This window comes from Tympanuchus pallidicinctus, unplaced genomic scaffold (assembly GCF_026119805.1).
Source record: "Tympanuchus pallidicinctus isolate F22 unplaced genomic scaffold, pur_lepc_1.0 scaffold31, whole genome shotgun sequence".
Lineage (NCBI taxonomy): Eukaryota > Metazoa > Chordata > Aves > Galliformes > Phasianidae > Tympanuchus > Tympanuchus pallidicinctus.
Window position 1 is genome coordinate 5,358,725 of NW_026294749.1, and position 14,539 is coordinate 5,373,263.

Genomic DNA, 14,539 nt, shown 5'->3' on the forward strand with positions numbered 1-14,539 from the left:
CTGAAAATAAGCAAGTACGCTGTTTCAGAATGCGTGCCCTGCATCGAGGCGTGGGGTCAACAGGCAGCTCTCCTTCCCCACAGTGCCCACATGAGTGACACCAATCAGTCCAACATTTCTGGGTCACTACTGGCTAACTAAGAGGCAGCAGATGCTCCAGGTGGCGGGTGAATTAATTCCTTGATGGTGTTGCATCGTTTGACTTGGTGCAGTGACTGAGATGCTGAGTATTACCACCTCCTTTCTGGAAGTCACAGGCTCCAGTCACCCACATCTTTCAGTCTTTTGACATCCAAACTGCCCAGATAACATTGTGAGAGTGCCAAAGGATCTGTTGGCCGGTAATTTGTTTCACCCTGTGGCAGCTGCTAAGGCAGCACCTTGAGGCGCAGTGTCCCGCAAAGTGCTCTGCAGCAGCCATGCGGAGGTGAAAGGATTTCCAGGCGAGCTTCAAAGAGAAGGATGTGACTAAGTGTCTCAGAGGGAGCCAGGACGCTTGTCCAGCCAGATGAGGCGGCTCACACGAAAGGGCTGCCAGAGGAAAGGGAGAGGACACTGACGAAACTGAGACCGGGGGATGAAGAGGAATAGGCAATTGGGAAAGGTAGAGAGGAAAATCTCTGTGGGCCATTTCCAGCAGCCAGTAGATACATCTGCTCTCCAAGAAGGTCACCCATGAACAAAGCAACGAACGTCAAGTGCGTAGGCCATCATTCCTGGCCCCGACACAAGCGGGACACATTGATCTCCTTGTGACTCAGTATCCTGTCTGTAAAATGGGGACTGCAGCTTACCTCATAGGGTGTTGTGAGGGTAGTCTCAGGAACACTCTTGCACTTTGATGCATCAAAGAGGAGAAGGGAAAAGAAAGCAACAAAAAGTGAGCACAACACTGAAGTGAGAAGGAATCTATGCTTCCAGCACTGCCTTCCCTGAGTTTGATCATCTTCTTAATGATAGTGTAATGGTGACTTATTCATCACTGATGTATAATGCTTCAGTTACATGGGTGGGAATGATTTTTTGGGTTTAGTTTTTCTTTTCCCTGGGGCCTCAAAAATATAGTTATGTGTGTTTATATAATGTGTTGATGTTTTAAGCGATTTCTGACAGAAAACTAGAAATATTGAGCAATTAATTGAATTCAAACTATAACTAGTTGCAGTCAAATGATACAAGCTTGGGATGAGAAGTAGAATTTGCAGAGGGCACCCAAAACAGAGAAAATACAAATCCTCAGGCAAGGAGAAGGAGGGTTTCTGGTTCGCACCTGAAACTCTGTACGTGGCAGCTTACCTGAGGAGGTCTGAGGCCAGGGAGGACGACTGCAGAAAAGATGATCCCTCCTTGGTTCTCTCAGGCTCAAATAAGCTCCTGCAAAAGGAAGGGGCACCCAAATGTTTGGTTGGCCTTGGCCCTTGAGAGGAATGCCACGTTAATCTTACTCAAATCATAAGGAGGTCTCATGGCTAAAGCACAAACCCAGGAGCAAGAAAACAGCAACTTTTAGGATCATTAGTGAACAGACTGACCTCCTGCTAGCACTTAATTTTGTCTTTGCCTTTATATACTAAAACAAAATGGAGCTAATGGTCTCCACTGCTGGAAGAGGCATGTGAGAATTATGGAAATGCCATAAAGAGTATGGAGATCCATGGGTGGAAAATGCCAAGGGAGGTCATAGCTTCAGAGTTCTTGTGGATTTAATCAGGAGAAAAATGCATGGTCATATTTCACTAGGCAAAGAAAGTAAAAAAAGAAATCTCAAAGGAACAGGGTAGAGAAGATGAACATTTATCTTTTCCAAGTACTGTATTTGAAAGGCCTTAGCTGCATAAGCTTTCCTGGCACATACCAAGGCTGTGTGTGGAGAATAAATATAATTCCTGTTTTGAAGGAACAGGTGGCAGCTTGTGGAGTCCATTTTTTTAAAGTTTTATTCACGGTTCATTTTTGTCTTTCCTTTCCCGTCTGCAGTTGAGTACGACAAGGAGTTCACCCCTCACCAGCAGCACCACAAGGAGTTCAAGTTCAATTTGTCTCAGATTCCCGAGGGTGAGGCTGTCACAGCTGCTGAGTTTCGGATCTACAAGGACTGCGTTGTGGAGAGCTTTAAAAACCAAACTTTCCTTATCAGCATCTACCAAGTGCTGCAGGAACATCCAAACAGGTAGGCCATCACCTCCTGTCCTGGGGAGGGATGATGCCAGAAGGAATGCTCAGTGGGACTAAGTTTTGTGCACAAGAACAAGATGTGTCGCTGCACAGTGCTTCCCTTGTGGGAAATGGGCATACTGGATTGCAAAAAGGGCCTCAGCCGAGAAAGTCCATGGTGTGACTTTTTTGATGGCAGTACAAAGAGCAGGAATCTGGTGCGAGGCCGCAGAATTATAAACCACAGACATTATATTCTGGCATTGCTCATGCGTACTGAAATACATGTAGCCCATTTCATCTTGATACTACCTGAATAAAAATCATAGCCATTTTGCAAATTACAAGTGATTAGTGCAATCTTGACCAACTCTAGAACAAATATGGCAAGAGAAAGTTCAACATGCTGACCACAGGTACAAAGCCACTCATGGGCTTTCAGTGGTGATGTGATAGGCAAGGAAGAGCTGTCATGAGGGCAACATCAAGCAGCTAACTGTTATTCTGTGGGGAGTGTGGCCTTTGGGAAGGCAAAGAGAAATATTACACATGTGATAGTGAAGAACGTGTTTTTGGGGATATTGTTCCCTTTGTGAGTAGGCTGGAGTGTCTTTTGGGATAACAGTACCTCAGTGCCACGTGAAGAACAGAAGCAAGTCAGATGGTCATGCACATTCCACAGATGTTATCTGCATTGTTCATCTATGGGGAAAAAAAATAATTGTGAGTGTTAGCTTGTTTTAGATTTCACGTAGACAGACCCCATCTCTGGATCTGGAGGAAAATCTCTGCCAAGTGTTGATGGAAGTGGTAGATAATCTGTTGGTGATGGTCAGCAAAGAAGAGCACAGAGTAGGTCAGGCCTGTCTCTTTTAAAGTGAAATGATAACTTTTATGCGTTTATAACAATTTTTAGAGTAACCTGAACAAGCAAGTAATACACTGCAAGAAAGAGAATAAATCACAGGATAGACAAACCTTGCTAACAAATTCATGAAATCTTTGTTAGGAAGTTAGCTCTTAGTTCTGTACACAGGAATGGTGCTGGCACTTTGTATGTTTATTTCGAGCAACATGCCAGAAACTTGCAAAAAGCAGATTGTGCAGTGAAGTTGCAATTCATGTCCCTTGGAAGGAGGTGCTTCAGCCTTCATGTGTGCTGAGCAGAGCTGGCTGCAAAAGACCTTTGCATGTAATGAGCAGGTTCCTGGATGCTGGTCTCCAAACTAGACTCAGTGGGAAGCTGGTGAGTATATCATTTCTTTCATGATGAATAAACTGGTCCTCCTTCCTCCTGCTGTTTGACATGCAATTGGGACTGGAAATAGGGAAATAGGGACTGGACCTTCATCTAGGTCCAGACTGCCAGCAGCTCACCATTCTTCCTTTCATGGATACACTGTGAACTGCTGACCTAGAGATGAGTGTCAGTAGTTCATTACTGACCTCTGACTCATCCAGTCTCTCCAAGCTCTCTTTTCCTTTCTTTTACTCCTTTCTTTCTTTATTTTTCCTGGTGGGAAGGAGGGATATATTTAGCTAAAGGAACTCGTGATTCAGGTGAATCTACAAGACTTGTCACACCGTCTGTGAATCAGAAGTGGCAAAATGTGGCTCATTGATTCTTGCAGCTGTGAAAAGGAGGTGACCTTCTTCACACGTTGTCCTTTCAGCCCAAAGGACCGTATTGTCTTTATATTAAATATACAAACACATGTGAAAACGTGCTTGTGTATAAATGTGTACACGTAGGAATTCTTTGTACGTATATGTATATAGAAGTATATATATGAATCAACCTCTCAGTATTAAAATAAGCAGGTGGTAAAAGACAGTCAGAGTATTAGAAGCAGCTTACCCTCAGTGTTGCCTTCAGTGTAAGTTCTGACTCTGTTAGTTGCTGTTCCTGCTGGAGATTCAAACATACAGCCACACTGACATGGTGACGTGGGTAGGCTGTGGATGATAAAAATTCTTGAAGACAAACAGTAAAAAATCACAGTTGTTTGCTAATATCTTTTAGTAGGGGGAAAAAAATCTCTTCTCTTTGGTTGTTTGTTTTGCCTCAGATTCTTCTAGGATGCCTAAAGGAGTTTTCTTTTCTTGCTGAAAACTGTAGAAGGTTAAAAAAAAAACCTAGCGCTATTTTTTGAAGGAACTTGCTAAATATTTGTAAGGCTTCTGTTGCATTTTAGTGGACATCTTATGAGCCAAAAAATAACAGCTGCCTTTGACTTAAAAAAAAATATTGTGTCACACTTCCTTTAGACTAATAGTTTGAATAACAGCCTGATATTTCCTGACATATGATGATATTTTATTGCGTAAAGAAGAGTCTGTACTGATCTTGAAGTTTAACTCGTGAGCTAGCAGGTGACATATAAGGAGTTGAAGTAGCAACTTTCTTCATCTTGTTCTGTTGGCAAATATTCCTTCTGCTTAGGAAAGTTCACCTCTGAAGGCCACAGAAAATGATGTTCAGACAGTGTTGACAGTCTCAACAGAAAGTTCAAAGGCACCATCGTAATTGTGGCTTTTATGAGGTTAACAGTTGTCTGTGACAATTATTTGTAGATACTAAAATACTTTTGGTTGCAAACAGCTCTTACCAGGGCATCTGGCATAAATGGATTTTAACCTCCTCATAAAGGTAGTGTTCACCACTGAGGAAAAAAAGGTAAATGAAAAAAACTGTTCCATTCCTCTCAAAGAAATGAGTTTGCAAGGGTGGGAGATCTGTAAAGAGGGTAAAGAGGAAGATTCAGTATATCCAAATTATCACCTGAGCATGGAAGTATCCCTTTGTTTTGATGAAGTTTAAGGGATTGGCTGAGTTCAGAATTCCTTAAACAAAAAACCAAGAAGATAATCTAGGGAATAACAGCATCAGCGTGTGACTCCAATCCAAATGTGGGCTCTGTTTAGCAGAATCACTGGGCATTGCTGGTAACTCCCTAGGGCACAGCATGTTGGCTACAAGCAAAGCAAAACCCGAGACTTAAAATCTCTATCTTCTGCTGAATTATCAAACTTATTTTTGCCAACATAGGCAAGGCTAAAAGAAAAGATTATGTGCAGCCATTTGAGACGGTCTCTTAGGTAGGGCTGTGTACAGAAAGAGTGTGGATGCTCAGAGATCAATGCTTATTGAAACAGCAGGAAACCTTCAGGGAGCAACTTGGCACTCTCCATGTTAAAAGCAATCAGAAATATGAAAGCGATACTCACGGAGTCTCCAGGCAATGAAACACACATTGTGGACAGTGTGGTCTGAGCACATTCTCTCTTCAAAAAGAAAACATTTTTAATACTGACTCACTTGTGTCAGTAATATTTTCATCTCCCCATTCCTTCCACCCTTTCGTAAGGTTAAAAAAAATAGTGCCTGGAAACTAAGCTTTTGTTTTATAACCAAACCACGGCTCGCAGCCGCATTCTGTCGTAGCACAAACTGCTGGAGATGCCAGTGGGATGTTGCAGAGAGATGAATGAAACCTTCAGGATAGGTCAGCTGTTGGTTGTGTGGATTGGACTGCGGGGTGGAGATGAGCGTGGCAGTGCTGGGGTGGCCTCTGGTTTACTCTGAGTGGGATGGCTTTGGGGATCGAGATAGACTGTGGCCTGTTTGAAAGCTGGGGTGGGATTTTTTCTTCTATTTTTTTTTTTTTCCCTTCTATTGGTATGTGTAGAAAGTGGAGAGATGATGCTTTTCCCTCTTGGGCTAAACATAGCCTTGTTTCTGAGGTGAAGAACTGGTTTTGTGGAAGACCAGCAAAGCCCTCTGTGACTTCCAATAGCTTTTGGGATTGGATTGCTATGTAAGTGAGACCTTTGCAAGGGAAAAGAGGAAATTAGTTTGTCTCTGGAAACAGATCATTAATTTTTTCTCCTTTCTCCATGTTTCCTCACTCTCACCCAGTGAGGTGTCAGGTCAGGAGCAGGGAGGGAAGGCAGTCTGTGGCTGATCAAAGATGTTAGTCCTCAGATTGGATCATCAGTGTGTTTTCAAGTGTAAATATCCTGTTAATGCAGACCTCGCAACACTCCTCCACTGTCTAAACAACCGATCTATGAAAAACACAGAGGCCTGTGCTAGTGATCAAAGGCAGATACCATACCTTAATGGCCAGCATTTATTAAACAGTTTCATTTGCACCTGGAATGAAATATGAGAACTTGAGAAAGATTCCTCCGATGTGATGAGACACATGTGGACATCAGGGTGCCCTCTCCAGCCACTGTCTGAAGAGCACGTTCTTCTGCTGAGCACAGCTCCGGAAGGGTTAAGGCTGTCATCACTTTTTAGCTGCCTGTTACGGCAGGCAATAAAGTCTTCCTCTTTGCAACAGGATATTTATACAAATACAATCCGAGCTTCTAATCTAAAGGGCAAAATGATTTGCCGGCAGTGTTTATAGCTTAAAAAATAAATAACTGTCCTCAACTGGATTTTGGACTGGGTTGTGTAACACAGATGACAAAGCCAGCATCAATCTGTTTCAAGTTAGGGTCAGGTTTGTATACAGTGTGCATATATTTGTGTATGATAGAGCTGTTTCCATGATGCTATAGAGAAGTGTCTGTCAGCATTTCAGTTCGACTCCCACTGTGTGTATGCAATTTGTTGTGTTGTCGGGTGGTTGTTTTTAGTAGTTCAAAAGTCACAGTTATTCTGGATGAGACTTAACAGTTCCATAACCAGATGGCTTTTTCTGCTAAAACTAAAGAATGCTATGTAAGCGCCTTGTTTCTCTTACATACATTTACACTCTCCTCCATGGCTCAGAAATGCTGAGGAGTTGTACTCTTAACCTTCACTACAACTACAAGGTCCTTCTAGCATCCTTAAATAATTGTCAGGGAAATAAGAAATATGTGCCCTATCCATCTGATCTGGGCTTATTTCTTTTTTTTTTTCACTGTTGTTGTGGGTGAAATGTTCATTCCTGAGAGCTGTGAGATTCACAACCTGGATATGCTGGATGTGAGGAAACACCTTTGCATTCAAATATCAATGCTGGCTTTGCTGGGATTTATCACGGACGTGTAGGCTGAGCTTTCCCCACTATTGGGCTGGGGGAGCCACGTCCAGCAGCCAGCTCAAGGTTTCTCACCTCTTTGCCAGGTGCAGCCTTTAAACCCCTCTGCTCTTCCAGTGAGTCTACAGGAGTTAACCCCGCACCCCTGAAGACTTTACCTGCAGGGGCAATTGCAGTGACACAAGACAGCCTTTTCAGCACCTGGGAGCTTTTATCAGACAAAGCAGTGGTGGGATGAGCAGTGTGAAGCCCAGCTGATCTGCCTGTCCCTTCAGATGCGTTCCTGCACTCCATTCCATGCATTTCCCTTCAAATTAGTACCCAGTTGCTGGCTTCCTTTTTAGTTCTGGAAATATCTTCATTTGCAGGCTGGAAGCATCTAATATTTTCTTTCACATTTCTAAAAACTGTTATAGGATGGGCACATCCTTTTCCCTGGCCCAGAGGTGGCATAGCTTCTTCAAGTCAGTTAAACAGATGCTTTCTTCTTTTCCCTATAACGATAGAGATTGCCTTTGCTTTCCATGACAGCCTGTTGCAGGTGCAGGCATTTCCTTGCCTGAAGCTCTGTGCATGAATGAGCGTTGATGGATGAGATTTTCTGTGATGCTTTTAAATCTCTGGAGTAATGATTATTTAAACATACAAAGTTGTTAGGACTTTATATAGTATCTGTTGGCAGTGCCTCGTGCTGTATGAGCTTCACATACAATATGTTCTATAAATAATAGCATTTTTTAAGAGTTCATGGACTTGCATCTTTTGAAAGATGGCGGATCTACAGTTTTGAAAGGGCTGTGATTTCCAGGTTTTATTCTACTTGCAGCTCCATTTGCCTCTCTAAGAAGTGTATAAGTGCAGTTATTTGTCGCTAGTTGATAAGAGCAAATAATCTTCATAGTTTGCTATGTGCAGAATCATTTTTATAGAGAGGTAGTGTCTGTTCATACTAAAGACTCATATCCAGAGGGACTCAGAAGAAAATAGTATTTACTAAGTGTGTTAATTAAAATGTAAATCCCATGCATTTCTGTTCAAAATTCCCTTTTGAGAAACTGCTGTTAGGCAGTCTAGACTATTATGTCAACTTGCCTTTGAAGAAAAGTAAACAAAAAGGTTCAGATGAGGAAAGTTTTAGAGATTTAAAGTAATTAATGCTTTGGTAAATGGCTGTTGATGCGTAACAATCCTTTAAACACCTGGGTAATTGCAAGCTTTGAAGTTGGGCCAAAAATGTTGTTCTGAGCTGTGTAATTAAAATAAGAGACCTTTAACTTGGTCATTTTGAAGGTGAGAGTTCTGTTTATTCTCACTGTCTCCCTGGTAAAACTCCTGCCTTCTCAGGGAAAAAAGGCCAGGGAGGGTGGGAAAGTAGAAAATTTAGCTCAACATATGCGTCTTTATAGTCAGCTTTTTATAGCTTTGGTGTTTTTGGTGTAGCAAAGTTCCATGTTGTAATGTGCAGCCAAAACAGAGAAATTACTTTAATGGGAATGTTTCACTAAGTATAGTTACTTAGATTAATCACTTGACCTGGTTACTAATTTGACTAAATTCTAATCTAATTAGTGTTCAATTAAAGAGAATTAACACCCAGAGACATTTTCTTGAAAGGTTTACACAGAGGTTTAAGTTAACAAAATATTTTTCTTACGGGGTAAAAAGCACTGAAATTAAATGCAAGCTGTTTCTCCTGTAAATGCCCTGAGTGCATGGTTGGGATGCCGGTTTTAAGAATAGTAGCTATATCTGATATTTATATCTGACAAATCATATTACTCTCCGTGGACACCGGAGCTAAATCCTGCTGTCTGAATCACACAGGCTCCATTTCTACAGTAAACTGTGTACTTTCTGTTTACTGCAACCACTTGTGATTACTTTGTTGACCTTAGCTTCTTAGTCCTCCTCCGGTGTCTTCTGAAGGCCACGGAAAGACCTCCATTTCTTTCCTGGGACTTGAGGCAGTATCTTGGGCCCTGAACCTGGACAGAGAGATCCTAGTTTGAGTTAGACATCCTTAGCTTGCATCTTCCTCTGTGGAGACCACGTTGCAGCTTGTCAGCACTTGAAGGGATTACACGAGGGTACTGACTTTATATGGCTTTAAACCAAAAGAGAGGAAATTAGGCGAGATGATAGGAAGAAATTCTTTACACAGAGCATGGTGAGATGCTGGCACAGCTGCCCAGAGAAGCTTGCATCCCTGGAGGCTGAAGGCCAGGTTGGATGGCACTCTGAGCAACCTGAGCTGGTGGGGAGCAGCCCTGCCCATGGCACAGAGTTGGAGCTGGGTGGGCTTTAAGGTCCCTCCTAAGCCATTCTATGATTAATGTCCTGTCTTGTCTCAGGAAGCTTTTTCAGCTCATAGGCTTAGTTCCTTTTGTTTGTCTTTAATAATATATATTATGCCTACAGCACCGTCATAATGGAAGTTGTTAATTAAACTTATCCAGATGGTTAGGCAGACTGAAAATATAAGTGAGACTGTCGAACAGTGTAGTAACAGTACCCTGAGGCAGGTTTAGGCAGAGAAGATTCACCTTGTCCACTCTTAAGACTTCATCTTGAATATGGACTTGCATTTGCTTGTGGACAGCACTCTCCAACATGGTGTCTGCATTCTTCCCAAACTATTTCCTTCTTGACCTGGCTGTAAGGGGAAATTTGTGGCATTGTTTAGTGCAGACAAGAAGCTGATGCATATACCAGTGGGGGCAGACTGTCTCCACTAGGTGTAGTTGCCATTTTCAGATGTTTTTCCTTTATCCAGCAGCATCCTTCACTTGCAGGAGACTCCTGCTTGTCTGCTGTGTGTGGGCTCCAACTTTTGAAACTGGTAAAGTCAGAGAGTATGGACCCAGTAAGCAAAACCAAGAGAAAAAAAATGGTCCCTGCCACAGTCAGCCTAGAGACCAGAATCAGGAATGGGAGTAAGGCTACGCAGTACCAATAGCTTTTACACTTCCCTTCCTTCTTTTGCAGACCTAATAGGAGAGGATTGGAATAAAGATGTTCTCTGTGGTCTTTAGAAAGCAGAATTTGAGGAAAAAACAGGAGGGAAAAAAAAAAAAAAAGATGGGCAAATGCAGTTAGGTGGCTTCATTTCCATGTGAATGTATTAGGAGCAAGATGAGGAGTATGGGATTCACATCACTGAACCCAGTCTTTCTGTTGGCAGCTGTGTTGCAACAAATGGCAGCAGTTGCAGGTTGTTCCCCTCTGTAAGCCATCCCTACAGGAAGATTCCCGTGGTTTCCCACATAATTCTAGAAGCAGAGGAATGCCAAGTCACAATGTTTTGTAGCCTGGTGAGGTTCAAGTGACAAACATTAACTGAAAACAGACTTAGGCAGAAAATACGAGCATGTTACATGCTAATATCTATCTGGTATGCATGGTATCTGCAATACCTGAATCTGCATTGCTTCATCTAGCCAAGCAGGGCAAAAGCCAGCTGAATGGAGAAACTGAATAAAAAACAGTCCTGTATTTATGAACTCTTCATTTTTAGAAATTATTAACTGGATTGGAAAGACCACTTGTCCCTTTCTCTGCATTTAATGAATGAATTTAAATTTGCCCAGAGACAGTGTGAAATACTGGGCTGAAGTGGAGCATTCTCATTTGGTAGCACTGTACCTTGGTCAGACAGTTTGCTTATTATATTTTTAGAAGACACTGAGATGGGGAAGACCCAGTGGAAGGCAAATCTGTAATGCTGGAGGAAAAAGTGTGATTTGGTAGAAAGAAGAGTTACATTTAGGCATGATAATTCATTGATGTAAGTACACCCTAGGAAATGACTGGGCACTCTGCAGTTCAGCAGCATGAATGTAAGGATTATAGTGAATCACAAGGCGATCATGAGTTAACAGCGTGGGTTTTGTGAAAAAGCCAAAATACTGTTCTGTGGTATGCAAGTAGAAGTACAGTCTCTGAGACACGTGAAGATTATCCCTCCACTGTGCTCTGGATCCGTCGGATCTTGATCAAAGCTGGGTCTATAAAATAGCAATGAGAATAGTTGAGTCCAGAAAACATGACTTGCAAGGAAAGACTGGAGACTCGAGGTTGTTATGAGAAAAGATTTTTATGTCATTTTAGATAGAAATTATAGATAAAATAGAGAACAAAACAGAAAACCTTCAAATGAAGCATATTGGACTTCCTGGAAAGATGGTAAAGTTCTAGAGACTGGAAATCCGTGAGATCAGGTCAGGCAAATATCTCACAGGAGTGATGTGGATGTAGTTGATCCTGCTGGAAGTTCAGGGGATGAATGACAATTGGTCTTTTCTGGCTTTATAGGTCTGTGATGGCCAAGTTCCTTTATAAAGTGCAAGGCAATGGGAATTTGTCCAGGGAGGTTGTGGATGTTCACTCCATGGAGGCATTCAGCGCCAGGCTGGATGGGGCTTTGAGCAACCTGGTCTAGAGGGAAGTGTCCCTGCCTATAGCAGGGGAGTGGAACTAAATGATTTTAAAGGTTCCTTCCAACCCAAACCATTCTATAATTGTGTGTGTGTTTCTGTGAATTCAGGTCTAAGCGTCCTCTTTACATTTTTGCAGAGTTGACTAATTCCATATGCTTGAGTGTTCGTGAAGGCCTATACAGGGTTTGATCTTACAGAGCTCCAAGCAGCTTTGCAGCCAGAGCTATTTGATTTGAGATAGATGCCCTGACCACTCGCTGCAGTTGGAGGAGAAGGTCAGAGTCATCCCTGAACCCTCTTTCCACTAGAGGAGCGGTGGCAAAGACTCCTGTGGGGAAGGCTGCTGAGTCAACCACAGAGTGCGGCTACCAGTGAGGCAGAGGAAGGCCTCCGCGTTGTAAAAATAGCCGCACGAGGAGCCCTAATATACTTAAGTGCTTATTTTTCCATGTGTGATGTCATGTAAACCAAGCTGCTGGGCAGTATGACATAGCAGTTGGCCAAAAATAAAATGTAACCCAATCAAAACTTCTTTTTTCTAAAGTTAACCTTTGATGGGTGGAAGGGATAGGTACTCTGTTTTTCCAGTAAGTTATTGTTAGGAAAAAAAATCCACAGGGGGATAGGCAAGTGGAGATGAGACTGGTGCCTGGTATCTACTTTGTGACGCTGATCCCCTGTTAAGGACAGGAATCGTAACTCTCTTATACAGAAAAGTTATGCATGTAATATGTATGCAGGATTTCTCTGGGTCCTTCTACAGTTGATTTCATTGAGCTAAATTTTTGGGCTTGCTTGATTCTGCAGAAAAGGCATAGATTTGAAAGCATTTGAAGCTGAAACCCAGGAAGGAGAGCCAGTACCAACATCCTTGGAACAACCCTCTCTAATCCATGTTTCTAAACCATAGCAAAATGTTTTTATGGGCCATATGGTAGTTCATCTTGTTTCAGTTTTTGATGCTTGGCGTATTGCTTGATTTTTTTAATTTTTATTTTTGTCAACTGTGGTAGATCTGCTTTGTGGAAGTTGGGCTGAAACCACTAAAGCCCTTTCAAAAAAGTCATTGAATGCCTGGAAGTGCTGGTAATTTGACTGCTATCCTGCCAGGGCTAGAATTACTCTCTTCAGGAAGAAGAGTGGCTTATGAATCTCTTGCTGATGGAGAAACGCCCAGACCTAAGGACTGAGATTCCTTTTCCTCTAGCCTAGAAAACAGTGGAAAAAACTTTGCAATCTTGTTTCACATGCAGAAGCATGTGCATGGTGTGAAAGAACTCTGGATACAAACAGGCATAGTTTGTGGGTTGCTGTAAATATTTCTTTTAATGATTTCTGCTTTTGTTTCCCCCAGCACTGTAGCAGCAAAAGCTAGGGGAGAAAAACCCAGATATCACTATCTTGTCATTGCTCTTCTTTGCAGAGCCTCTGACCTGTTTCTGCTGGATACACGGGCAGTGTGGGCTTCGGAGGAGGGCTGGTTGGAGTTTGATGTCACTGCCACCAGTAACATGTGGGTGATGAATCCTCAGCACAACATGGGACTCCAGCTGAGCGTGGTGACCCGCGACGGTAGGTCATGGATCAGTTAATGCGAGTTCATCTCACAAGCCTTTTGGATGCTGTCTGGAAGTGGTGTTAATGGCGGCCAGTTTGATGTTGGGAATGAGCAACCAACCTGCCCTTGTGGGCTGGTGAGGGCAGCTGAAATGATAGCATTTCACAGGAATTTGAAAGGTGGAAAAGGAGAGAAGAGTCTGCAAGGGAATATGAAATTGGGTTTTAGAGGATAAGCAGTGGGGACAGAAAAGATCTAGGTGAGCATGAGATCACAACAAACGACAACAACGTCTTATCTCTACAGGAACAAGCCTCTAATTATATGTTTTCTTTTTATCACTTCATCTTAGAGTTTGGTATGCTTGTGGGGTCAAATGTGACCAGAAGGATTGTCCACTCTATTCCCTGAGGAAATGTTAGTGCCTCCCCAAATGTGCTGAGGGCCCGTTCCTGTGTTCTGACCAATACACCTTGTTTCTTTGCCCTCTGCTTTCCTCAAAGATCTCCTAAACCCTTCTCTGCTCCTTGTGTTTCACCAGCAGCAGAATAATGTCCTGAGACAATCAGGCTTTGTGTTTTATGTATCTTTCTCTATATCTATTTAAGAGCTAAAATGGAGTAGAAGTACCACAGGAGTACAAAGAGCTGAGTGCCACGATGGAGCCTCTTGTCTCGGGTGGACAGGTTGCTGTTGTAAAAGTGTCAATAGGTTATAGTGGCAGAAGGGAAGCAATAGAAGAGAAACAGCGTGATCAAGAAGAGAGGAAATAGTGCTTCTGGGAATGCCGCAGCTCTGGAAATAGCAATCCAACTGCACAACTTCTCTAACTCTCCTGTTCGATTTGAAGGTTTCAGTGTAAATCCTAGAGAAGCAGGCCTTATAGGGCGAGATGGCCCTTATGACAAGCAGCCTTTCATGGTGGCGTTCTTCAAAGTGAGCGAAGTCCACGTCCGGACTACGAGGTCAGCGACAAGCAGGCGCAGGCAGCAAAATCGAAACCGCTCCACTCAGGCTCAGGATGTTTCCAGGGTGTCAACTGTCACAGGTAATCATGGAAAGCCCTTTCTGGCTGGGAATTGGGGTCGCTTCTTGGGATGTTTCTTTTTGCATTGATGTACAAAGGCAAGAAAGGGGATCTGAAGTGGGATGCTGCTCTTTGGGGGTGCAGGTTGCATCTGCAGTATAACGGGAGAAGGAATCTCATGTAAGGGGTCTTACAGGAGTCCTCAAATCCAGGCTGGAATACAGACCATCTGTGAAATCACAGACATTGAATTCAGTTTTTGCCTAGACTCACACCATGTGAAATACCAAATTTACAAGACTCAATATTGGTGTACACTGAGCTC

General features: G+C 42.8%; 1 protein-coding gene across 1 annotated transcript in view; it reads left to right on the forward strand.

Annotated features, from left to right (window-relative positions):
* Positions 1-14,539, forward strand: part of BMP6 (bone morphogenetic protein 6) — an 84,781-nt gene that overhangs the window by 60,670 nt on the left and 9,572 nt on the right. The window contains exons 2-4 of the mRNA XM_052697924.1: positions 1,978-2,170; positions 13,053-13,201; positions 14,038-14,235. Of these exons, the coding sequence (XP_052553884.1) occupies positions 1,978-2,170; positions 13,053-13,201; positions 14,038-14,235 (540 nt within the window). The remainder of the gene's footprint in view (positions 1-1,977; positions 2,171-13,052; positions 13,202-14,037; positions 14,236-14,539) is intronic.